Source organism: Chiloscyllium plagiosum, unplaced genomic scaffold, assembly GCF_037043375.1.
Source record: "Chiloscyllium plagiosum isolate Xiang-an unplaced genomic scaffold, Cpla_swu_hap1 HiC_scaffold_16, whole genome shotgun sequence".
In the NCBI taxonomy this organism is placed as follows: domain Eukaryota; kingdom Metazoa; phylum Chordata; class Chondrichthyes; order Orectolobiformes; family Hemiscylliidae; genus Chiloscyllium; species Chiloscyllium plagiosum.
In genome coordinates, this window is record NW_028270154.1 from 56,525,685 (window position 1) to 56,553,541 (window position 27,857).

At 40.6% G+C, this 27,857-nt stretch overlaps 1 protein-coding gene across 13 annotated transcripts in view; it reads right to left on the reverse strand.

Annotated features, from left to right (window-relative positions):
- ergic1 (endoplasmic reticulum-golgi intermediate compartment 1) overlaps window positions 1–27,857 on the reverse strand; it is a 137,745-nt gene that overhangs the window by 42,987 nt on the left and 66,901 nt on the right. For all 13 annotated transcript variants that reach the window (XR_015759791.1, XR_015759793.1, XR_015759790.1 and 10 more), the window contains exons 5-9: window positions 25,203–25,327; window positions 18,513–18,617; window positions 16,100–16,160; window positions 7,119–7,219; window positions 4,669–4,791 (exon numbers count right to left, since the gene is read on the reverse strand). Coding sequence is in view for 9 of the 13 variants with exons in the window: in XM_087995429.1 (XP_087851555.1) it covers window positions 4,669–4,791; window positions 7,119–7,219; window positions 16,100–16,160; window positions 18,513–18,617; window positions 25,203–25,327 (515 nt within the window). In the remaining 4 variants the exon portion in view is untranslated. The remainder of the gene's footprint in view (window positions 1–4,668; window positions 4,792–7,118; window positions 7,220–16,099; window positions 16,161–18,512; window positions 18,618–25,202; window positions 25,328–27,857) is intronic.

The window sequence follows — 27,857 nt, forward strand, 5'->3', positions numbered from 1 at the left end:
TTACTTTGTCAAAAACTCTTTAAAAAAGACAACATATTTTGCACTTCCATCATCAACCTTCTCCGTTACTTCATCAAAAAAAATACATTACATTCAAACAGTTTGAGTTTACAAATCAGTGCCACTCTGATGAATTAACTCAGACATTTCTCCAAGTACCGACTGATCTTTCCTAATTGTCATTTCTAAATTACTAATGATGTTAAAATTAGCTGGCTAGTCTTTGCTAGGAATTTCCTTACACCTTTTCTTGAAGTAGGGTTTCACATTTGCCACTCTCCGATCCTCTGTAGTAGGGAAGATTGAAAAATTATGGCCAAACCTTTTGTATCACCAGCCCACCTTTCACTTAGCAATCTGGAATCTACATCATTCCGATCAAGCAATTTATCCATTTTCTAAGCATAGCTAGATTTTCCAATATTTCCTGCATCTTAATTTTCATTCTGCATCTCACCTTCTATCAACGATTTGTCTGCAGCTTCCACTAGTAAACACTGATCAAAGTGTTTATGAAGTACTCTTAAACTACCCTTCAATTTAAGTTTTGCCTTATGCCTCCAGGACAGATAACGTATTATATGCTTGAATAGGCTTTTCCTCTCCCTCTGCTATTTGTTTACTACAGGTCATTCTGCTGTAACGCATGTTTCGTTAACGTGAATTTGATATAATGTGATTGACAAATTGGGGACACTATTTCTCAAGGGCAAACTTTTGAAGTGTGTATCGGTTAGAACACGATTCTGGCCCCATTTGTTTAAGTGGTGCTGCTAACACCTGATTTTCTTATAACACAGAATTGCATGAGAATAGAATTACCATATTATAGCAGAACCAACTGTATTTACATGCCAGATGATGATTTTGGGGTCCTGTTCAATGTTAACTATCTTTTTGTCAGTCTTATTTTCCTCTTTACTTCCCCTCTCAATAGACTGTATTTGGCCTGTTTCTCCTGAGGAATTCACCCAAGATGTATCCCACATTCTTTTATTTTTATTTCATTTGTATCATTTATCTCCATTTTCATCCATCAAACCCTGGATTTGGTCTTCCTGCTTATTCCGCTTGTTGACATACCTCGCCTGTACCAGAAAGACTTATTCCTTAAAAACCACCCATTGTTCTATTACCGTTTCCCTGTGGAACTTTGGCTCCATTTTATCCTGGTGAGATCCCTTTCATCCCACTGAAGTTAGTCCTTCACTTTAGAATTTCCACATTAAACTGTTCCTCGCTCTTCACCTATGGACTGTGGGACCCCAACGTTGAGACCAAATGGGAGCTTAATCTGCAGGCCTGTGTGGATCTCATTAATCCACCAAGCAGCGTAATAATAATACACAGCCTGACAGATAAGGTTTACGGTCACTCTAGCCCTTCAGCAGAGAACAGGCAGACTGCCTCGTGACAGGAAATTAGCAGGAGAGCGCCAAGTCTCACAGGATTATTGAGGTGGCATTATCAGCTGAGCTTCACCAATATCAGTTCCTGAGTTCAAGCGTTGCCATTATTTGCTTTTCCTGAGGCCTGTTAATCATTCCTCATTTTCCAGCTGTCACACTTACCACATCTTTGCATCCCACCCCATCTCTGTATTTCTGTTACGACATGGGGTAAATACCCCTGCTTAATTTAAAGCAACAACACAGAAAAGATTTATCCCATGCAGTAATCAGTGAAAATTCGAGAGGCCAAGAACTATTTAAAGTAAAAATTAACAACTTTATTTCTTAAAGTATAACAGAGAATAATTAACTAACAACTATTTACAACTCCTTCCTCTAACCTATCTTTTACCTTCCCCTCTAAAATACTAGTCTGATAAAACCCCCAATTAAGATTTACAAAACAAAACTTCTTATCTAAAAACCAGGCAGCTTTCAGTTTTCTCTTTATTCCCGTCTTCTTTTCTTCTTCTTGGAGATTCTGCTTCATAGATTACTGATCAATAAAGGTACCTTTAAAAGAGCTATTTCTCAGACAGTTTTTACATGCTGGTAGCCCAGCAGTTCTCTTCTCAACTGTTCAATTTTCCCCAGTCTTATACCCCCAAAGCAACAAATTGTGTCATTGGCTTTTAAGATGTCAATATACCAAATTGAAACTGGATTGGAGTTAGCATAATTTTCGGAGTATACATGAAACTGATTGGCTTAATTCAAACCTGTTTCGTCATTCCCAGGCAACCAGCTAATCGAGTTGTTTGACCAAATGTTACATTATTTTGTTTTCTGAACACTTGGTTCTGTTGGATAGTTGTGTTGCTTTTAGCTCTCTTAAAAGGTACAGTACACCCACATCTTCACAATTTCCCATGGCTAATCCATCTAACCTACATATCTTTGGGCAGTGGGAGGAAACGGAACACCCAGAGGAAACCAATGCAGACACAGAGAGAATTTGTAAACTCCACACAGACAGTCACCCAAGGGTGGAATCAAACCTGAGTCCCTAATACTGTGAACCCTTCATTTCCTTTTCATTGTGTCCCCTTCCCCCATTAGCTGGTCTCATGGTCACAGTATTGATGCATGTTTGAGTGAGAGGCCAGTCAATAACCATCAGCTCAGCAAAGGCTCTGTACTTTAACAAGCAAAGCCATTTTTCATTACTTTGATTGACATCTTTAAGCAGTTATGATAAGTTGTCCTTTCTGTACTCGCTTTTGTCTCAATGTTTATTGGGACATGATTAAGAGGGGTGAAGCGCTGATGTTTGTTATTTTATTGGTCATTGAATTTTTAATGATTTTTCTAATTGACACTTTCAAAAGGTTGTGCAAAAAACAAGTTTCTTATTTAAGAATATTTCTGAACGGGTGTCTTTTTTCCCTCAGCAGTTCACCACTTGCTATTGTTATTACATGGGTCATTAATTATTGACATAGTGCACACCGGATGAATGGGCAAGGATGGGACATGAATTGGCATTGAGCAGACATAGAAGGTGCAAGAGGACATGTGTGTGGCTGAAAGGAGGGTATAAACATTGACATGAAGGCCATGGGAAGTGGTTGGATGGGTCATAAGCAGCAAGTTTAGAGGGACAATTATTACAAATGGAACAAAGTCCCAGAGAATAGAAGCTGACCACTTAAACAGCCTGCCTCAGCCCTCATTCACCCTTCTGGCCATGGTTGTGTTTCCGAGGATCAGCTGGCTAGATGACATTCCACACATGTATTCCCAGAGCAAAAACTGTATGCACCCAGGTAGGTTAAACCACGGCATGTCTACAAAGCTATTAAATTCCCAATGCTTGCAACTCATCTCAGTAGAAATATTCTAGTCTCAGGTATCAGAAATAATCACTGAAAGATATAGTTATAACTAAGTTAGATGAGAAGTTAGGCCACTTTTTGAATATGGTGTTCAGTTCTGGTCTCCCTCCTATAGGAAAGATGTTGTTAAACTTGCAAGGGTGCAGAAAAGATTTAAAAGGATGTTGCCAGGGTTGGAGGATTTGAGCTATAGGGAGAGGCCGAACAGGCTGGAGCTATTTTCCCTAGAGAATCGGAGGCTCAGGGGTGACATGATGTGGGTTTAGAAAATCATGAGGGGCATAGACAGGGTAAATCAACAAGGTCTTTTCCTCAGGGTGTGGAAGTCCAAAAGCAGACACCAATAGGTTTAAGGTGAGGGGGAAAATATTTAAAAGGGATCTAAGGAGCAACTTGTTCACATGTGGCAAGAGCATGGAATGAGCAGCCAGAGGAAGTGGTGGAACCTGATAAAATTACAACATTTAAAGGGCACATGTACATGAACATGAAGGCATTAGAAGATATGGGCCAAATGCTGGCAAATGTGTCTGGATCAATTTTACTATCTGGCCAGCATGGACAAATTGGACCAAAGGGTGTGTTTCTGTGCTGTACAACTCTATGACTCTGAGTAAAATTTTCACTAAACTCAGCATCTACATAAATACTGCAATGATTCTCCTGCAGTGAATACACTTCAAAATTTGAGATAGCATTTTGCTGAATATCAAGTGTATTGTTCAAACTCTTTTGACATGAAATTATTTAGCCTACAGAAAGATTTTTCTTTCATCACTCTCGGCAGGATTTAATTCCAAGACATGTTTATGAAAGGCAAACATTGAATGTACTGCACCAAAACTTCAAATTATTCAAGTATCAAAGTGCAAGATGCCAATTTTACAGAGTCTCTTGCTTGATTCTATTATCCACAATTCACTGTACCCAATGAGAAATCTGAAAATTTAGAATGGCTTTCTATGCAGCTTTGAAAACAAACTGTACTGGGGTAAAAGGATCCCAAAAACAATGAGTCAGTCAGTCATAAAGCTGGAGAAAAATTCATACTAAGAATCTTTGAGACATGGGAAATACCCATCTTTAAGTCCTTAAATGCTGCACTGGAAAACCACAAAAGTCATTAATAATTAACCCACAGAATAACCATTAGCACACCGGAAAAGTTTTAAATATCCATACATAGTTCATTAATTGAAAAGTGCAATTAATCTGATGTCCCCAATCAATAACAAAGTCACTGGAGGAAAAACACACACTATCAGAATGTTGACTTTAAACTTTGCCATAATTGCTTTTATATTATGTTACATACTTTGATTGATACTGTATGTTGTACTAACAAGCATTCATAGCATCATAATTAACAAATGTTTACTCACTGTTGTAATAAACCTGTATAATGGCTGCTGTCGTTCAATATATTTGACAGTGATTGGGCTAAGGTCATATCGGAACCAGATGGCAGGTATAATACGGCCCGTGTGACTATATGCCACATATTCCTGTAATGCACAACGACTAAGCATTAGTCAAATTTTGGCAAAGGCTATTGAAATTCAGTTCAATATTGCTGCATGGTAAAGATTCTCATTTTTATTTCAATTATTAGATATACTAGAAGGGGCAAGGATATTCTTGAACTTATATAGCAATTTATCACTTGTACAAAATTCTCGACGGTGTGTCATATAAAATGAGTTACAAATACTGTAACTCTGCTCCTCTATTTCTCTGCACTTTTGTTGTATCAAAGCAACAGTAACGACAACTCATCCACATCAAGATTAAGCTGACAGATACAGTTCAAGGCAGAGGAAATCAGTTCCACATCCTTGTGCAGTTTATGAGATCATGGAGTTTCTTTCCGCTTGTAGCCAATAGCCCACTTTTAAAATCACTGTGATTAAATCTGCTTCACAGAGATGTCAGTGATTAATCTGCAAAACCAATAAAGTGGTCAAGATTGCTTGTGGCCAGGACTTGCATCTCATATAATTGGACACTACATGTGTTTCACATGTCGGGTATTATGATTACAGGTACCTTTAATCTGTGCTGTGTAAGTGCCTAATTAATGTAATTGCCCTCAAAGGCCTGCACATTGTTCACAAGTTAATGTGCTCAGACGGATTTTAAAAGAACACTTACTCCACCCTCTCCATGTGTGGCAGCAGCCATTTGCCATTCCCATTGCGCACATACAATTCAGATGACAACAGACGGCAACCTGGTTGTTGCAGACGCAGCCTGTTAATCCAGAGGGCCTCAAACTTCACATCTCTTCCTTCCTTACAGTCCCTGTTGACCTCATTAACTCTCAGCTACCACACATCCTCACATTGTTGCCTCCCCACTCCCTTCCATCAAATCATGCCCTTCAGTTCACCATTTGGCTGACACACATGCAGTGTACTTGCAGTATAAGCTGATAGTGTAACACCAAGAGCATGCACTGACATCGCACGGTATAGCAAGATTTCTACTCGCTTGACAACTATGACAAACTGTCTGGCTTGGTTTATGCATTAAAAGGCAAGAAAATGCAAAAGTGCTGTGAGCCTGTAAGTTCTGAATAAGGTATCAAAGAAAGACAAGACAGAGATGCTGTGAGCATCCAAATCAGAGTGAATGCTAAGACAGAAAGCAGAGGCCTGAGATGCTCTGATACTTGAAATAGGTCTCTGTCCTGCACACCAAGTGGCCTGGCATAACATTGCAATGTAAGGTTTTGGTGCACTCCAAAGTGACATAATGAAGTGGAGAACTGTATTCCAACTGGTGCCATGGAGATGTGGTGAGGCAGGTGCATATCTGCTGGTTACCTCCATAGACAGGTGAATACAGGCACTCACAGCCCATAGAGCATAACCTGAGATACTGCAGACTGCAGTCTAGGGAGGAGGCCTGGGGAAACAAATGGCAAGCTGGAACATTCAGCTACCTGCTTTGACTCTCTTATGGGGAACTTTTGTCATTCTCTCCATTCATGGGACAATCAGAAACCGTATATAAACAAGGCAAGATTTGCCAATGATGAGACACAAAAGTCTTTCACTGCTAAACAAGATTATCATTTCGCCATTCAAACTTTAGATGGAAAAAGCAAATCAGATTTTAATTTCTTGAAGTCAAGAAATTATTTTTCTTAACTCACAATATTTTCCCAACTAACTCGCTGTTACTCATGTTGCTCAGTGGCTAGAAAAATTCAGTCGTTGTGTCATTGCTTTATGTCTTGCTCACATCAGGATAAGTTGCAAGAAAAGCAATGCAAGAGTAAAGCAACATTATTCTGCATTAGTGGAGAATACTAATTGGTGGGTGAGTAGACTCTAATTGCTAGGTTAGTGTGAAATCGCATGAACAATTTGTAGGCACATGCAGCAACTCTCTTGTGCACAGCACAGTCCTGTCGTATACAAAAATCTGGTTTTGTGGGAGGGTGAAGAGCATTCTCCGATAATGTTACAGAAGCTTAAATGTCAAGCTGAACCTTAGAGAGGATATTAAAGCTAAGATATAATATGTCTTCAAGATCAGACCTCTCACTCTCAGCTCTATTATTCTGGACATAATCCTAGTTAATTACTTTCAAGTCCCAAGATGTACAAATAAACATCACTTTGTATGAAAAACAGACTGGTTATGTAAAATGGAAATTTTAATGAGAAAAGAAAGTAGAATATGGGGGATAGAACAATAATAAAGGATGTAACTTGTTTTGAGAGCCCTCTTGTGAGCAGTATTTATTCTGCATCAATTTTAATTAAAGTTGAATGGGAACACATGCTTCTTTCATAAAATCACAATTATAACTTCGTCACCTTACCTTTTGTGCCACTGTGTACTGATAGGAAAAGCGTTGCTTTTCCTTTAAATCTTCATATACTGTGGGGACGATCTTCAGTACATAGTCATGTGATGCTAGAGCTGTGCAAAATAAATGAAATTCAAACAGTTACATTGCGACATATCAAAGACTTTTCAACTCGAATCCTTGTACAACAGCTTGGCTAGGACTACGTCTAGAGTATGGGGTGAGGTTTTGCTCTCCTTATCAGAGCAAAGATTTTACGGCCACAGAAGGAGTACAACCCAGATTGGGAACCCAGATTGTAGCTTCAGGGTGCAGGGCCTGGAGTGTAGGGAGGTTAGGAACATGGCATCAATTTCCAAGGAGGGTGCCTGTAAACAGGAAAGTGGCTTGAAGTGTGTATACTTCAATGCAAGAAGTATACGAAATAAGGTAGGTGAACTTGCAGCGTGGGTTGGTACCTGGGACTTCGATGTTGTGGCTATTACGGAGACATGGCTAGAACAGGGACAGGATTGGCTGTTGCAGGTTCCAGGATTTAAATGTTTTAGTAGGGTCAGAGCTGGGGGTAAAAGAGGGGGAGGTGTGGCATTGCTTGTCAAAGATAGTATTACAGTGGTGGAAAGGACGATGGATGAGGACTTGCCATCTGAGGTAGTTTGGGCTGAGGTTAGGAATAGGAAAGGTGAGGTCACCCTGTTAGGAGTCTTTTACAGGCCTCCTAATAGTCTTAGAATCATTGAAGAAAGGATAGGGAAGGTGATTCAGGAGATGAGTGACAGTAATAGGGTGGTTATTATGGGGGACTTTAACTTTCCTGATATTGATTGGGAAAGCTATAGCTCAAGTTCGTTAGATGGGTCAGTGTTTGTTCAATGTGTGCAGGAGAGTTTCCTGACACAATATGTAGACAGGCCAACAAGAGGTGAGGCCATACTGGATTTGGTTCTGGGTAACGAACCAGGCCAGGTGTTAGAATTAGAGGTAGGTGAGCACTTTGGGGATAGTGACCATAATTCGGTGATTTTTACTCTCGTGATGGAGAGGGATAAGTGTGTACTACAGGGCAAGAGTTATAGCTGGGGTCAGGGAAATTATGATGCGGTGAGGCATGACTTAGGATGTGTGGCTTGGAAAAGTAGACTCCAAGGCAAGAGTGTAAATGATATGTGGAGCTTGTTCAAGGAGCAACTATTGAGTGTCCTTGATAATTATGTACCTGTCAGGCAAGGAGGAAAGGGTCGTGCGAGGGAGCCGTGGTTTAATAAGGAATTGGAATCCCTTGTTAAATGGAAGAGGGCGGCCTATCTCAAGATGAGACGTGAAGGTTCAATTGGGGCGATTGAGAGTTATAGGGTAGCCAGGAAGAACCTGAAGAGAGAGCTAAAAGCAGCAAGGAGGGGACATGAAAGGTCCTTAGTCGGTAGGATTAGGGAAAATCCTAAGGCTTTCTATAGGTATGTTAGGAATAAAAGAATGACTAGGGTAGGAATAGGTCCAGTCAAGGATAGTAGTGGAAAGTTGCGTGTGGAGGCGGAAGAGATTGGGGAGACACTGAATGAATACTTTTCTTCAGTATTTACTCAGGAACAGGGCATTGTCGTCGATGTGAATACTGAGTCACAAATAAGTAGAATGGATGGCTTTGAGGTATGTAGAGAAGAGGTGTTGGAAATCCTGGAAAAGGTGAAAATAGATAAGTCCCCTGGGCCTGATGGCATTTATCCTAGGATTCTCTGGGAAGCAAGGGAGGAGATTGCAGAGCCATTGGCCTTGATTTTTATGTCCTCTTTGTCTACAGGAGTAGTCCCAGAAGACTGGAGGATAGCAAATGTGGTTCCCTTGTTCAAAAAGGGGAGTAGGGATAACCCTAGTAACTATAGGCTGGTGAGTCTCACTTCTGTTGTGGGCAAAGTCTTAGAGAGAATTGTAAGGGATAGGATTTATGCACATCTGGATAGGAATAATGTGATCAAGGATAGTCAGCATGGTTTTGTGAAGGGCAGGTCGTGCCTCACAAACCTTATTGAATTCTTTGAAAAGGTGACGAAGGAGGTTGATGAGGGGAAAGCGGTAGATGTGGTATATATGGATTTTAGTAAGGCGTTTGATAAGGTTCCCCATGGTAGGCTACTGCAGAAAATACGGAGATATGGCATTGAGGGTGAGTTGGAGGTTTGGATTAGGAATTGGCTGGATGGAAGAAGACAGAGGGTAGTAGTTGATGGCAAAGTTTCTTCATGGAGTGCCGTCACTAGCGGTGTTCCGCAAGGATCTGTTTTGGGACCATTGCTGTTTGTCATTTTTATAAATGACCTGGAAGAGGGGTTAGAAGGTTGGTTGAGCAAGTTTGCGGAAGATACGAAAGTCGGAGGAGTTGTTGACAGTGAGGAAGGATGTGGCAGGTTACAGCAGGATATAGAGAAGCTGCAGAGCTGGGCAGAAAGGTGGCATATGGAATTCAATGTAGCTAAGTGTGAGGTGATTCACTTTGGGAAGAATAACAAAAAGATGGGGTACTGGGCTAATGGTCGGATACTTGGTAGTGTGGATGAGCAGAGGGATCTTGGTGTCCATGTACACAGATCTCTGAAAGTTGCCACCCAGGTAAATAGTGCGGTGAGGAAGGCATATGGCGTACTGGCTTTTATTGGTAGAGGAATGGAGTTCCGGAGTCCTGAGGTCATGATGCAGTTGTATAAGACTCTGGTGCGGCCGCATCTGGAATATTGTGTGCAGTTTTGGTCGCCATACTATAGGAAGGATGTGGAGGCACTGGAACGGGTGCAGAGGAGGTTTACCAGGATGTTGCCTGGTATGGAAGGAAGATCGTATGAGGAAAGACTGAGACACTTGGGGCTGTTTTCATTAGAGAAAAGAAGGTTTAGGGGTGACTTGATTGAGGTGTACAAGATGATTAGGGGGTTAGATAGGGTTGACAGTGTGAACCTTTTCCCGCGTATGGAGTCGGGTATTACAAGGGGGCATAGCTTTAAATTAAGGGGGGGTAGATATAGGACTGAAGTTAGGGGTAGGTTCTTCACTCAGCGAGTCGTAAGTTCATGGAATGCCCTGCCAGTAGCAGTGGTGGACTCTCCCACTTTATGGGCATTTAAGCGGGCATTGGATAGGTATATGGAGGATAGTGGGTTAGTATAGGTTAGGTGGGCTTGGATCGGCGCAACATCGAGGGCCAAAGGGCCTGTACTGCGCTGTATTCTTCTATGTTCTTCTATGTTCTAACAAGGTGCTCACCCAGTCTTGTTCCCAGGATGGCAGGACTGTCTTCTGAAGAGAGATTAGATTCAAACTGGGCCATAATCCCTCAAATTTTGAAGAACGACCGGTGATCGCATTGAAAATTACAAAATACTCAAACTGGGTAAAAGGGAAGATGCAAGTAAGACATTTCTCCTGGTGCGGGGATTCAAAACCAAGAGACGTAATTTTTTTTTTAAAAAGGGCCATGCCCCTTAGATTAGAGATGGGGAGAAATTAATTTACTCAGAGGGTTCCCAACCTTTGGAATTCTCTACCACATTGGGATGTGGAGGCTCAATCTTTGAGTATGTTTAAGATAGGGATTGATAGATTTCTAATTACCAGTGGTGTTCAGGGTTATGGGAATGGGGTCAATAAGACATTGAAGTGTTCAATCAACCATGATCATGTTAAATAGGTCAGACTCAACAGGCTCAATTGCCGACTTCTATTCCCATTTTTCTATAGTTTAAATCATTATATGTAGATAATATACAAGCTATTCATAGTGCAACAACAATTAACTAAACCTCCGATTCCAGACGTGAATCAAATTGTGGCCCTTATTTTGGGTTTTGCAACTTATTATTTAAAAAGGTAATTAAGAGTTTGAGTTGTTTGTTCAAGAGATGAGGAATAGCAATCTCCAAGAATATGATCATCATTAGCACATGACATTCCAACAAATCTTTCAGTTTTGTGAAAATAACAAAATACGATTTAAGTGCACAGGTAATAGTCTATTTTCTTAGTTTACCTTCTTGTGACTGTCACACCCAAACAGTCAATGTCATTTCATCGAAATAGTATGAGTGACTCCCAGATTGATCATTATGTCATTATTGGTGTAACCAATCAGCAGACTTCATCTTCAATTGTTTGTGCATAAAACTATTTGGAAAACTGAATCACGACTCTCTCAATTAGGACACAGGTCAACATGCTAATTCATTGAAAATACAATTTTGAATATCTGTATTTAGTAGCCTAGTGGCATGAACTATTCAACAACAGTATACTGACTGTTTGATTTATTTATTGTCATGCATACAGAATTACAGTGAAAAGCTTTCTTTACGAACAGTATAGGTACATCACAGTAAGCAAGGATGTACAGAACGAAAGATTTAGATGGAGGCATACAGGTAGCATTGCACAGGCCATACTAGAGGGATCAACTTCAGCAAGATCAGCATTATTTGAGGCTAGAGAGTCCATTCAATGGCTTAATAACGGCCAAGAAGAAGCGGTTTCTTGAACCTACTGGTGCGTATGTTCAGGCTTCTGTATCTGGAGTCTAACAGAAGAGGCTATAGGAGATCATTATCAGGGTGCGAAGTGTCTTCGATGATATTGGCAGCCTTGCTATGGCATGAAGCCGTGTAAATGGAGACCATGGATGGAAGGTTAGGTTCCATGATGGCCTGGGCTGCGCACACCACCCGCTGTTGTTTCCTATTGTCCTGGGCAGTGCAGTTGCCATACCAGGCCGTTATGTACCCGGACAGTGTGCTTTCAATTGTGCATCTGTGGAAGTTGATGAGATTCTTTATGGATGTGGCAAATTTCCTGAGCCGCCTGAGGAAGAAGAGGCATTGTTGTGCATTCTTGACCATTGCATCCTCATGGGAAGTCCAGGACAGGTTGACAGTTATCATCTCTTCTAGGAACTTGACACTCTCCACCCTCTCGACCTCAGTTCCGTTGATGTAGATTGGGATGTTCTCTTCCTTTATTAATAAAGTCAAAGATCAGTTCTTCAGTTTTGCCGACGTTGAGAGAGAGTTTGTTCCCATTGCACCATTTCACCAAACCCTCAATCTCCCTTCTGTATTTTGCTGTTGTTAGATATCTGTCCTTCTACGGTGGTGTCGTCAGCAGACTTGTAGCCGTATGTGCAGTATCACGACAGCTATGGACAATGTGGGCCAGCCAGCCACATTTGGCGGATTTTCATCATCTCAAACTAACCATACCCTGCAACTTGTTAATCAGCCAGTGGGACCGTCAACAAAATATTTGAAATACCTGCACAGATGGCTTAATTTCTGGTCCAACTAGACTGTTCAAGTCTATTAAATCACAATTTGATTTACACAAACTGGCTGTCAGGTGAAATTGGAGAAGTGCATGGTTTGAACGTGCTACCTTCGGGAAACTGAACAACTCATACCAGGAGGGGGAAAGAATGCTAACGTTCTGTTTCTACCTGTGGGAAACAAGTTCACTGTCAGCTTATAGGAATTAGGAATACGAATAGGCTTTTCAACCCCTCAGGCCTACTCTGGCAGTTGATAATATCATAGCTGACCCAATTGTGGCCTCAACTATGATTATTGCACATTCCTACCTACCCCTGATAGATTCTTGATGAACAAGATTATATAGCTCTGACCCAGCTTCCACGAATCTCTGAGAAAGAGAGCTCCAAAGCCTCACAGTCCTCTTAGAGAAAAATAATTCTTCCTTACCATAGTCTTAAAAGTAAAAACAAGTCATGTGTTCTTTTTGCTAACACAGAGAAGTCTGTGGCTCGTGCAAGAATCTTCGATGAAAAAGAATGGTGAGGATAGATGTAAGCCTAGGGATCTGTTTAAAGGATGGGAGAGGTGCAGAGGAAAAAGTAGGAATTGAAAAGGATTAAAATGAGACAAAAATAAACTGAGATATTTGTAGAGATGACTGTATTCAATCGACAGTGTTTACAGGCAGGTGCAACCATCTGAAAGCATTCATAAATATAGACAGCCTTAATTAAATGCAGCCATTTCAGAACGGCCAGGCTGGGATCAAAATAGAAAATGGCTCAGTATATATACATATATCCTCAGCAAGTCCGGTGGCATCTGTGAGAAGAGAAATAACATTAAAGCCTGAGATCAAACTGATTTCTTCCTATTATAGCTATCATATTCCTCCTGTCCAGTTAATTCTAGCCAATATCCAAGACTCTTCCAGTGTACTCCACCATAATAGCAGCCTCCAGGGCATAATCACTGCTTTTTCACCATGATCATCCCACTGGGTCAGCGCAAGAATTCTGCAATTCTTCCTTGAACAGAGGTCCACCCAGTCCCCATCCCTCCTCTGGCTAAGCTGGTTTACTAGACTGACACCTGGAATGAGTGGAGAGATGGCTCTTAGGTTGGACAGACTATGTTTTTTCCCCCCACTGGAATTTACAAGAGTAAAGGGGGACTTGTTTGATTATTCTGAATGGTCTTGACAAGGCAGATGTGGAAAGGATCCTTCCTTTTGTGGATGAGAACTAGGGGCACTGCTTTAAAATGATGTATTGCCCTTTGCTGACAGAGATTAGGAGAAATGTTTTCTCTCAGGTGGATGCATGAGTTTCAAACTCTGCCTCAGAAGGCAGTGGAGGCAGAACCATTAAATATTTTTAAGACAGATGTGTATAGATTCTGGTTAGACAGGGGTTAGACAGATATAGATGGCAATGTGGAATTCAAAAACACGAACAGATCAGCCATGATCTTACTGAATAGTGCAGCAGATTCAGGGAACTGAATGATTTACCTTCTGCTCCCAATTCCTATGGTCATAGTGGACAACTTCTCCGATGATACTTCCCACTTTGTCCAAGTAAAAAGTGGCAGCCTTGTGAACGCATTTTGGTACTAAGTCTGCATGCTGGTTTGAGTGACACATGGAGCATCTTTGGTCCAGACCAACTCAGGCTCTTTTTCCAGTACACTCATAACTGGATCACAATAATATCCTGCTCTCATCCTAAAATGGGAAAATTGCAGCCCTTTGATTTCAATTTCCAACCTACCATTATATTCACATGGTCCAACTCTGACTTTTCCCTTCCCTTCCTTGATGTCTCTGTCACTATTTCTGGGTGACAGACGATCAACCAATATAAGGTGTATTAGCCAAATAACCTCCACAGCTACGTTGAATGTACTCCCTCCTACCTCATTTTCGATAAATCACTCCATGCCATTCTCCCATTTTCTCCATCTGCCTCATCTGCTCTGGTATCGTCGCTTTCCTGGGCACATGATGGTTCAGTGAACCTGGGGTCATTTCCACTGAATGTCTGTGTGGAGTTTGCACATTCTCCCCATGTCTGCGTGTGTTTTCTCCAGGTGCTCCAGTTTCCTCCCACAGTGCAAAGATGTGCAGACTAGGCTGATTGGCCATGCTAAATTGCCCCATTGTGTCCATGGTAAATATATGATAACGGGGATAGGATGGGGCAGCTGGGTCTGGATTCAATGTTCTTCAGAGGGCCGGTGTGAAGACTCAATGGGCCAAAAGGCTCCTTTCCACAATCTACAGATTTTAATGATTCAAAACAGTGCATCTCATTTTTTTTTTTACCTCAATTGAGAATTTTCCCCATCCCACAACTTAAGTCCTTCACCCTCAAACACAATGGTTAACAGTGCCTGCCAGTGTATACATCCATTGCATTTATCACACTTCTCCTCAAAGCACATCTCTTCTCTCTCTGAGAATGTCAGGGATCCCTTTATCCACACTTTCCATCTGCCAAACTTCACATTCAATGGATCTTTCCCCATCACTTCTGCTACTTTTAAATGATCGCACAAAAAAAAACACATCTACCCCTTCCACCTATTCAGTATTCTAAACAGATAGTTTGCTCACCACACCCCAAGCCATTCCTTAATACCACCAATACCCCTTTCCATATTTCGAGATGGAATACCTCTTATTTCTTTCCTCTACCAGGCACCAACATTCATTCCAAATGAAAGAGCAATTTACTTGCACTTCTGTCAATGTAGTATCCTTCATTTGCTGTTTACAATGTGGCCTCCTCTGGAAAGGCGAGATCCAATCCAGATGAGGGAAATCGCTGTACAGAACAAATCCACCCAATCTACAGTGTCAACTCAGTGTTCTGGTCATCACTCATTTTGTCTGCGACATTCATTCTTTAACCTCTCTGGCATTAGCGTTCAACACAGTTCCAATGAAGCTCAACACAAGGATGAGGAACAATACCACATCTATCACTTAGGCACTTTACAGACTTCCAGACTTAATACTCTCCTCAATAATTTCAATTCAAAACGTCTGCTGCCATTTTCTAAGACAACAGCTAGTAATGATTCTATTCTTCCCAAGTACATCTCCTCTTAGAAAGAAAGTTTGCCAAATGTGACCTGAGACATCAGTTCTTATTCTTGTTAAATACGGAACCAGCAACTATTTTAAATACAAATGATAACACAGCTAACCAGCCTGTTTAGAATATTGTTCATCCAGTTATCACTTGTCAGTAATGGCTGGATTTTATATTTGATGGAATCAAAAATGTACAGGTATTTGCAGGTTTTGTTTCAATATTCTCTCCTCTAGTGGGCAGTTGGCTACTTTCAGTTGTCTTTCCAGAATAAAATTAGGTGCTGTAAGGAAACAGCAAACCTATTGACTGGCCTGGAACAGAGGAATAGTTTCTCGACAATTTTTAATCCTGATTTCCAGCCTCTTTTAACGAATGACAGGCACGCAGCACTGTTTATAGGAGCAAGGGACCTCAACTGAACTTTCCATACAATTCAAAACTCACATTTCAATTATATTTCAAATTGCCTTGTAAACAAGACCACAACCCCATTATTCTTTTAAATGTAATTTCCTTATCATAGTTTCCATTCAATAAAATGTATAAAATAAAAGTGATAATCAAACATTTAAACAGAATCTGTAAAAGTCAAATCATGGAGGGTACTTACCATTTGAACTAAGTTTATCTGTTCCAGCTAAGGCATTAAAAGCACCTTGAACATTTCTAACCTAAAGAAATTAAACAAGAGTAACTTTCAAATAATTTAGACTTGGCTTCAGAAATCATTTCTTCACGTTTAATATAACATCATATTTATCTTGAGTAACTGACAGTGCACAGGATATTATTCTCCTTTAATCAAGTCATTATAACAGACTGCAAATATCATGGAACAGAACAACAGAATTCCTACAGTGTCAAAGCAGGCCACTGTACCAACACACCAAAGAGCAGATTACTCAGACCCAACCCATCCCAGTAATGCTGCATTTCCTACAGCTAATCCATCTAACCTGCACATCCCTGAACACTAGGGGCAATTTAGCACAGCCAATCTATCTAATCTATACATCTTTGGACTGTGGGAGGAAATCAGAGCACCTGGAGGAAACCCATGTAGACAGAGGGAGAATGGGTGACTATCTGTGTGGTGCCTGGTGCTGCGAGGCCGAAGTGCTAACCACTAAGTCATCATGCTGCTCACAGGCATATAGTGAGGGTGAGGGGAGCCATGGGGAGGGATGGTTCATATGGAAGAGTGGTAGGATTTGGTTGAGAGTAGGAGTCTTAAGTGGACAATTATTCCAAGCACAGCAAGAAGTCAGCTCCAATCTGCCAACTTTCAGATGTTACTGAGGTGGGGTGAAGGGCAGAGGGCCAATCCATTCGAGGAGGCCAGTTGGCATTTGAAATTTGGGAAAACGGAAAGCCTCAGATTTAAGGGTTCTCTGTGTCCAACTAGGTTCATTTGCGGGACTGGTCAAACTTTCTAGGCTTTAGATTAGATTAGATTAGATTAGATTAGATTAGATTACTTACAGTGTGGAAACAGGCCCTTCGGCCCAACAAGTCCACACCGACCCGAAGTGCAACCCACCCATACCCCTACATTTACCCCTTTAACCTAACACTACGGGCAATTTAGCATGGCCAATTCACCTGACCCGCACATTTTTGGATTGTGGGAGGAAACCGGAGCACCCGGAGGAAACCCACGCAGACACGGGGAGAACGTGCAAACTCCACACAGTCAGTCGCCTGAGTCGGGAATTGAACCCGGGTCTCTGGCGCTGTGAGGCAGCAGTGCTAACCACTGTGCCACCGTGCCGCCCACAAAATAGGTCAGGCCTATTCCCAGAACCTGTGCCGCTGCAGTCACCCAGGCCATCTTCCAGTTTATGGAGCTTCAGTATATGGAGCAACTACAGCAAGGTTGAGGGAGTCGAAGAGAGAAACAAATATCTTCTGAACACTCTGAGTATCAGATAGGGCTGAACTGTTCTCTCCTTCCCTCCCCACTTTGCTCCGTTCACCATCCCTTGTTGGTTTGGAGCTTGAACTTTCCCCATCACTGGACTTGGAGGAAAGAATCTGAACCAGGGTTCAGACTCTGCTCCAGAAATAGACTCAAGGATCAGGCTTCCCCACTAATTATGTTACAATTAATGGCACAGCTCTTTCCATTTCGCTCCTTTCTGGTTTAACAACTTTAAATTACGTTCCTTGTAATTTCTTCCAAATTGTAACACCTTGCACATAAATGGATTACATCCACCACAGGGAACAATATCCACCACTGGAAATATGTTGCTGGAAAAGCGCAGCAGGTCAGGCAGCATCCAGGGAACAGGAAAATTGACGTTTCGGGCATAAGCCCTTCTTCAGGAACCGAAACGTCGATTCTCCTGTTCCCTGGATGCTGCCTGACCTGCTGCGCTTTTCCAGCAACACATTTCGAGCTCTGATCTCCAGCATCTGCAGACCTCACTTTCTCCCCAACAATATCCACCAGCAATGTCTGAAGTATTAAAACATGACATAGTATTTAACTCTATGCAAAGGAGAAATATTGAACAGACAAAATGGCAGTTACAGTAATTTTACTATGTAGTTTGTTCCTGTCCGAGATCATTTTATTTCAGCCAGAATAATTTAAAGCGAAACAAAGGTCTGTGAAGAATTGAGGTACAAAAACAATGTTGAGAAAAATATATCATAGGAAGTTTAAAAAGTTATAAATCAAGGTGGCTGACTTATTCATATTAAGAAGCCTAACATGTCCAATTTGATAAGTTATAAAAAAGCAAGTTGTTCAGATTGAACGACAGGAATCTGATCATAATAACTGCCTTGAGAAAAGATACACAAATGATTCAAATTTATCATCTACCAGCAAAGTACGAGCGCTGAAATATTACAAAACCAGACATCTGAGTTTCAGACTTTAAAAAAAAATCAAGAGCTACTAAACATCATTTATACTGACAATTAAATATGATGAAAGAGGAACACTCTCATTGGGCAGGGTTTTAATCAGGCTTTGAGAATTGCATTGATTTGAAGGGAGAAGAATTACTCACCTCTATTATTTCACCAAATGTCAGCTTGTTAATCACATGAGTCATGTCTGGATTATCTGGTTGTGCGGTGGCACTGTGTGTGGATACATGGAAATTGCCTGGAACCTATTAAAGACATATTTATTGGCTTAGCCAAGTACAAATTAACCCTCGACTTCCACCTAATGCCCAAATGAAAATAAATAAATTGGACAGAAATACAGAATGCTTAACACAAGAATGGAGTGGAGAGTAGAAAATGTCATATTTAAATCCAAGGTTTTGGCTCAGATTTCATGGCTAGCACCAAAGAAACAGCACTTGCCACTGAAATATCAGACAGCTGTTCATAACAGACAGAACGATAGATTATTTTGATATGTTATAGCTTCAACATTCATTAACCTCTGAAGAATGAAACTCCAACATAAAATTAAATTTTCAAAAATCAGACAGACTCTCTGAAAATACTTGTCAATTAAAGAATTATTTGCTCCTGAATGCACACGAGCCCTAACATCTTAGTTACAGCGACTGAGCAAGTCGCCCAAAACTTATGCCATTGCTCATCTTCCCCAGAACACAGCTGAGACTGGGTTTTTTAAATTAAGTCAAGACAGTGTTAGATTTTTGATAGACATGAGAGTCAAAAGTTGTAGGGTGCAGTCAAGAAGGTAGAGCGGAGTCCACAACCAGATCAGCCATGATTTGATTGAATGGTGGATTAGGCTCAAAGGCCGAATGTTCCTGTTCCTCAGATGCTGCCTGACCTTCTGTGGTTTTCCAGCACCACTCTGATCTAAACTCTGGTTTCCAGCATCTGCAGTCCTCACGTTTGCCTCAAAGGACAAATGGCCTACTTCTGCTCCTAAGTCCTATGTTACAGTGCAAATCAAACAGCAAGAATTCCTACAATGCACTCGATAGAGACCAAGTTATCCCCAAAAACAACTTCCATATGTCCAAGCATGTATGCAGACATCAGAAAACCAAACATCGTATGATGTAGAAACAGTAGTAGCCATTCAGCCCATTAAATCTGTTCCACACACAATGAGGTCATGGCTGATTTGACAATCCTCAACTCCACTTATTTGCCTTTTCCCTGTAACACTTCATTCTCTTACTGATTAAAGATTTCTATCTCAACCTTTAATATATTCCCATGAGCTAGCCTCAACAGTCCTCAGTGCCAAAGAATTCCACAGATTCACTATCCTCAGAGAAGAAATCCTCTTCTCTGTTTAAATATGCAAGTCTTATTCTGAAGGCCTCTGGACTTAGACTTTCCCAGATGGGGAAACATTGCTGCATCTACCACGTCAAGTCCCCTTAGAATCCTGTGTTTCAATAAAGTTGCCTCTCATTCTAAACTCCAACTTGTACAAGCACAGAATTACCTGATAATATCAGTGAACACTGTTGGCCCTACCATCAGCATTAACACAAAACCTGGGCTGTTCTACTTCAGACAACTTTTAATCAAACTAAATCATTTTAAATCAAAAAAGAGTATACAGTATGTTTCAACTTTCATTGAAATTTATCATTAATATATTAATATTCAAAATAAAATTAAGTAAAAGCATAAATCAAAAATGCTGTTAGAAACACAAAATAGAGTGTTTCGGGACTGAAGGCGATTTAGCAGTTTGGATCAGAAATTGGCTGACTGAAAGAACACAGATGGAGCTCAGTTACCAATGGTGTGCTGCAAGGATTGGTTTGGGGCGACTGCTGTTTGCCATTTTTATAATGGATCTGGATGTGGGCGTAGAAGGATTGGTTAGTAACTTTGCAGGTGACACTAAGGTAGACACAGTTGTGTATAATGCAAAAGGACGTTGTGGATTACAGAGGGACATAGATAATATGCAGAGCTGGACTGAGAAATGGCAAATGGAGTTTAATGCAGAAAAGTGTGAGGTAGTTCACTTTGCAAGAAGTAAGTGTGGATGAACAAAGAGATCTTGGTGTCCAGGTGCATAAATCCCTGAAAGTTGCCACCCAGGTTGATAGGGCTGTTAAGGCGGCATGCATATGGTGTGTTGGCATTTATTGGTAGGGGGATTGGGCTTTGGAACTATGAGGTCATGCTTCAGCTGTACAAGACAATGGTAAGGCCGTACCTGGAGTACTGCGTACAGTTTTGATCACCTCATTATAGGAAGGATGTGGAAGCATTGAAAAGGGTTCAGAGGAGACTTACTAGAATGCTGCTTGGTTTGGAAGGAAGGTCTTATGAGAAAAGGCTGAGGGAACTGAGGCTGTTTTCATTGGAGAGAAGATGATTGAGAGGCGACTTAATCAAGATGTATAAGATAAATCAGAGGATTAGATAGGGTGGACAGTGAGAGCCTTTTTCCTCGGAAGGTGAAGGCTAATACAAGGGAACAATGGACTAAGAACTTCAGTAAGACATTCAACAAGATTTCCAATGAGAGACTGGTTAGCAAGGTTAGATCTCATGGAATACAGGGAGAACTAGCCATTTGGATACAGAACTGGCTCAAAGGTAGAAGACAGATGGTGGTGGTGGAGGGTTGCGTTTCAGACTGGAGGCCTATGACCAGCAGTGTGCCACAAGGATCGGTGCTGGATCCACTGTTTTTCGTCATTTACATAAATGATTTGGATGTAAACATAGGATGGATAGTTAGTAAGTTCCAGATGACACCAAAATTGGAGGTGTAGTGGACAGCGAAGGTGGATACCTCAGGGTACAATGGGATCTTGACCAGATGGGCCAATGGGCTGAGGAGTGGCAGATGCAGTTTTCTTTAGATAAGTGTGAGGTGCCGCATTTTGGAAAGGCAAATCAGAGCAGGACATATACACTTAATGATAAGGTCCTGGGGAGTGTTCCTGAACAAAGAGACCTTGGAGTGCAGGTTCATAGTTCCTTAAAAGTGGAGTCGCAGGTAGTTAGGATACAGAAGAAGGCATTGGTATGCTTTCCTTTATTGGTCAGAGCATGGAGTATATGCGTTGGGAAGTCACGTTGTGGCTGTATAGGACATTGGTTAGGCCACTTTTGGAATAGTGTGCACAATTCTGGTCTCCCTCCTATTGGAAGAATGTTATGAAACTTGAAAGGGTTCAGGAAAGATTTAGAAAGATGTTGCCAGGTTTGAAGGGTTTGAGCTATAGAGAGAGGCTGAACAGGCTGGGGCTGTTTTCCGTGTAGCATCAGAGGCTGAGGGGTGACCTTATAGAGGGGTTTACAAAATCATGAGGGGCATGGATAGGATAAATAGGCAAAGCCTTTTCCCTGGGATGGGGGAGTCCAGAACTAGAGGGCATAGGTTTAGGATTAGATGGGAAAAATTTAAAAGGGACCTAAGAGGCAACTTTTTCTATGTAGAGGGTGGTGTGTGTTTGGAATGAGCCGCCAGAGGAAGTGGTGGAGGCTGGTACAATTACGACAGGTTGGCAACCTTTAAATGGTGAGCCACAAGAATCAGTGCTAAGGCCACAATTATTTACAATATATATTACTGACTTGGATAAGGAAAGTGAATATACTATAGCTAAGCTTGCAGATGGCACAAACATAGGTGGAAAGGCAAGTGGCAGGGTTGACAGAGTTTGCAGAGGTTAAGTGAGTGGGCAAAAGACATGGCAGATGGAACACACAGAGGAAACATGAGATTCTGCACTTTGGCAGGAAAAATAAAGGAACTTCATGTTAATTGAATACAGAAAGACTGCCGACAGCTGTAGAACAGAGGATTTGGGAGTCCTGGTGCGTGAAAAGCTAGTATCCACGTTCGGCAGGTAACAGGTAAGGTAAATGGAATGTAGGCCTTTATTTCAAAGGGAATGGAGTATAAAAGTTTGAAGGTTTTTCTAAAACTTTACACGAAACTAATCAGACCACCAGCTGGAATAATGTGAACGGTTTAGGCCCATTCATTAAGGAGAAATATACTTGCATTGGAGAAGTTCAGAGAAAGTTCACTAGGCTTATATCAGGTATGGAGACACTGTCTTTTGAGGACATGTTGTGTGGATTAGGTCTGTTCTCATTGGAAAAAGAGAAGAATAAGAGACAACCTTGTTGAAACATTCAAGACTCCTGGAGGACATGAGAGAGAGTAGAGGCAGAAAGGTTATTTCCCCTTGTGGGAGAGTCTAGGACCACAGCACATCATCGCAGAATATGAGGTCACACATTTAAGACCCAGTTGAGGAAGAATTTCTCTGAAGGTTGCATATCTATGGAATTCTTTACTACAGACTGCTGTTGAGAGACTCATTGTACTTCGTAAGTATATTCATGGTAAGTATATTCCATACAGAGAGAGACAATTTTAAAATTAAATAAAAGAATCAGGTTTATAGAAAAACAAGCAGGAAAGTGGAGTTGAGGGTTATTAGATCGCCATGATGTTCCTGAATGGCAGAGTAGGTTAAATTACCTACTTCTACTCCTACATCTTAAGGTCTTGTCTTCCAGTTTCAGATCTGTACTTACCAGCTCATATCACTTATGGAGGCTTATCATCATAAAAATCAGTGATGAGTCAGTAATTGCCACTCCCAAACAGTAAGCTATTTTGGAATCACTCATTGTTACCTGAAGATTACATCACCTTTACCTTGAACTTCACTGACTTAATCAAGACAAAGAATAGGATTCCTACCATATGACTAAATATACACAACAAAAGCGATGCCAGTCACAAGGGCTGTACAAAAAAATAAATATACTCTGTGGTGGAGCTGTAGCTGAAACAGCGTTTGTAAGTAAGGTACGACAAAACAAAAGAATGTTGATTCATTATTGATGAGTCAAATTTGTAAGTATATTTGTAAGTCTATCTCTTTCTGAAAGAATATACAAAATGTCATTCTGCTGAAAAAGACTGTACAGCTCGTATACAGCCTTTACTTTAGTGTAACATCTTGTATTGTCTGGGTTATGAATTTATTATTTGGCCCTGAAGTAAACAAAGCTAGGTGTACATTCTTCCCAACGAAATCATCATTCCACCAAATGGAAGAATGATATAAGGTTGGTCAAAGGGAGCTATTGAAACCATGATTTTATTTGGAAATAACCTTTTAAAAAAAAATGATGAAGCCCTTTGGTTACTTTTATTTTTCCTAACTACAGGATCTAATCAATCCTTTTTTTTGGCAATCTCAAACAATTTTATTATTTCCTACAAACTTAGTAAAATCTAATAATTTAGAAAGTCTTTTAGCAGGATCCATAGTTTATTTTTGATTACATTGCAAATATTTTGCTTCCAGAACAATTTGGGATCATGTATTAAACTGAACAAACCTCCCATCCTTGCTCCCTCTCTTAAATAAAACAAAAACATCTGAACCATCCACATGAACTTTGCTGATCTTTCTTAAAGATGAAATTTGGTAATACACTCTGGGAGTGAGATCCCATTTGGGAAGCAATCGTGAAACTAGAATCAAAACATGTTTAGTTCAAATACAATTTAATTCAAAGTTTCCACCCAAACTAATTTGCGTGATAACAACTTACAATCTCTGTGAGCCAAGGTAATTAGATTAGATTACTTCCAGTGTGGAAACAGGCCCTTTGGCCCAACAAGTCCACACCAACCCTCCGAAGAGCAACCCACCCAGACCCATTACCCTACATTTACCCCTTCACCTAACACTGCGGACAATTTAGCATGGCCAATCACCTAATCTGCACATCTTTGGACTGTGGGAGGAAAGAGAGCACCCAGAGGAAACCCACGCAGACACGGGGAGAATGTGCAAACTCCACACAGACAGTTGCCAGAGGTGGGAATTGAACCCGGGTCCCTGGCACTGTGAGGCAGCAGTGCTAACCACTGTGGGATTTGGGAGTCTCCTTTCATCAAAAGTATTGCTTGATGTATTTAGGTGCGCTAACCTGGGCAGTATTATTAATACAGCTGAAACATTGGTTTATCACCAGAAATAATTATGTTTAAGGTACGCCCTAGCTTCTGCTAGTGAACAACTAGATTTGTAATGAACAAATACTGCATAAAATAATGCGAGTGAGCCATTAAATAGTTTAGTTTACACAAGTCAGTCTTATTGTAAATTAAGTTTTTGGGAAACCTTTGAAAAAACACATCGCCTCGTGCTTTGAGCTCAAAAGTCTTTCTAAACCAAATACAAACAAAAGAACTACAGATGTTGGAAATCAGAAACAAAAACAGAAATTGCTGGAGAGAAATCAGAGTGAACCTTTCGGGTCCAGTGAACCTGACTCAGAACTCTTCCCGAACAAGTTCTCTCAGAGGAATCTCGTAAGGTCAATCTGGGGATCAGGCCAGTTATTTACAGAGCCTGATCCAGGCAAATTTAATCTTGAACTAGCAAAAAAGCTCATGGGTAACTCAAACATAAGTGGTTTTGTCTATGATCTAATCAGGCTTCTAATTCCTGAACGTATTCTTCTGGTTTTGCCATTGATTTATAGTATGGTTGCAAAGCTCATGGAAAAAGTAAAGAATTAACACACACTCTCCCCCTCCCATCCTCTAGCAAAGCTCCTGAAGCATTTGTAACATTATTTAACTACTATACCAGATACAGAAAATCACCATTTGTCACAAGTTCTTGTTTTTCCTTTGTTGCATCATTCAAGATAACATTGAGATATGAACATTAAATTTCTTAAACATACACAAAAGCCTTTCAGATGTTATTTTTATATAAAAGATGTCTTGATGTCAAACTTACTTTATTAATGCTGAACTGTCCCTCAAACCTACAGCCTTGGCCATTATTTAGAGGAAGTTTCATGGAGTTATCAATATGGCCAACTTCATGTCTTCCCATTTCATCTTGGATGTCTAATCCAACAACTGAAAAAATAAGGTTTTCATATAAGTAGACATTGCAAGCTGTTAAAAAGACTTTTAAAAAAAACTTAAAAAAGAAAACTCTAAAACAATTCAAAACAGCTTTGACCAATTTGTCTACTTGAAATTCTGAAATCTGCTTTTGGTTGATTAAAAGTAAGTACTCAACTGGTCCTAAAATAACCAGCATTTAATTAGAGAGAGATTTAAAAGAGATGCGCAGGGCAAGTTTTTCACACAAAGAGTGAGGAGTGCCTGGAATGTGCTGCCAGAGCAGGTCGTGGAAGCAAAAACAATAGCAGCATTCATGCAGCTCCTGGACAAATACACAAATAGGAAGGGAACAGAGTGACATGGATCCTGTAAGTGAAGACAGTTTTGGTATGGAAGGGCAAAATGTGTCAGTGCAAGCTTACACGGCCGAAGGGCCTGTTTTTATGCTGTATTGTTCTTTGTTTGTTCTCAAAACCAAGACTGAATTCAGGCCTGTGGTAGGCTGACTATTGTTGACTGATTGTTTTGAGAATCCAATTTTGCAATTTGACCCAAAGATCTTACCAATGACTCGCAAAGGCAATTATTTGCACAAAAGAGCCATTTTCCAGCCGTGGGATTACTTTTTTTTTGAGAATGTGAACACTGAAGTTCAAAATATGTCCTAAGGAGACTTAGATGCATGCAACTCCTAATCCCGTCCTCAGTTCCAGAATATTATGTTATCCGTCTGGTTACAACATTTTGAAGGCTATTAGATATATTTGACATCTACTAGTCTCCCTGGAACAATTTACATAATCAATTTCTAAAGCTCATCATTGCACCCCTACAAATACTACAAAGAATGATATCATGACAAACCAGGAAGAGACCACAACATTGCACAAGTTCCTCTGTGCATATGTGCAAATTAAGATAAATTTTGGATAACGAGTCAGGCAGTGCAGGAACCACATTGCATGTACTTACAAGCTTTGATATCCGCATGGTTAGAAGATAATTTTGTGGCAATATCACATGTCTCCAGCCAATAAACACTGATGTAGTTCTGACTGTCATGACAAGCACTGATGTCATTCGCAACCAGCTTTGCCTGCATGAAGGATTCTAACTAACAGTGAGAAATAAGGCATTTTCCATTGAGGGTTTATGTTAACTCCGTGTCTAGTGGGATTAATAATGTTATGACTCTTGCAATTTGGGGCCTTTTTGCAGAAATAATACAGAGGATAAATGCTGACTCAAAGGACATACTAACCATTTATCAAAAACTAGATAAGAAAAGCTGAATCCAAGTTGGGCACATCATCCTTTCTTTCTGCCACTGGTTCCTAGCAGCTGCCCTAACAGCACTTTAACCCCAAGATGATGCTTGACACAGCACGATGTGTGTGTGTGTTTTTTTTAAACATTTACCAAAACCCGAGCTACCTTTGGAAGCACAATACCGCACGTGCACAAATGATGTGTAGTACATGGACACAATAGAGAATTGAAGGACACTTCTCACTGCACCAACCTTGGAAAAAGGGTCAGGCAATGTTATAAATCTGGATTTATTTTCTAACAAACACTGACAGTGTTTTGTAAAAATGCACGATGAGTGCCAAGAGGAGTTGATCTGGCTTTCACTTGAAACAGGATATTAGGGAGCTAGGTGCAGCCAGGGAAGCTCATGTTTCAAGTTTATTTTAACTACAAAATTGAATGAGTGAACTGAGAAATGGGTTTATCAGTTGCAGAAACTGAACCAAGCCACAACTTTAAAGTAACAACAGAAAGTGGTGGAGAAATTCAGGTCAGGCAGCATTTGTGGAGAGAACAAAAAAAAGTATTTTCAGTCCACTATAACTCTTGAAACTGATGAGGGCTGGAAAGTGATGGCCTTATGCTGTTAACAAATGAGGAAGAGGGGAAGTTGGACATTGTGATGGTATTCAAAGCAAAAGGCAAAGAAAGTGCTAATGGTAGTAGAGGAAGTATATACAAGAATAGTTGTAAATTGTCGATGATAATAGCAGAAACTAGGTCAGCTCTGCTCAAACCAAACTCCTGCAACTAAGACATGGGATGCGTGATGGATTGGAGAAGGGTGTGTAATCAAATTGGAGGAGAATATTCATGGTCTGACTTCATTGAACTCAATGCAGTGTCCTTGCTTCTTCTCACCCTTTGTCAATATTGTTTAAAAAAAAAAACAAATTTCCCAGCACCCTTCAGATATGAAGAGAGATGTTAAATCCATCTTGAAATATCACCCAGTTTCTCTCTCCACAGATGCTGCCAGATTTGCTGAGTTTCTCTAGCACTTTGTTTTTAAATTCAGATCCCCAAAATGCACAGTACTTTGACTTTATACATAAAATGAGAAACTATTTCGCATTTAAAAGTAGGAGACTGAAATATATTCTACGACAGTAAGAGGTAGACTTGGTTGAAACACTCAAATTAAAAAGGGCTATTTCACCAACCTTATAAGGAACAGTGATACAGGCTTGAAATCAGATTGGAAGGCAAGAGAAAAATTTGGCCCTTG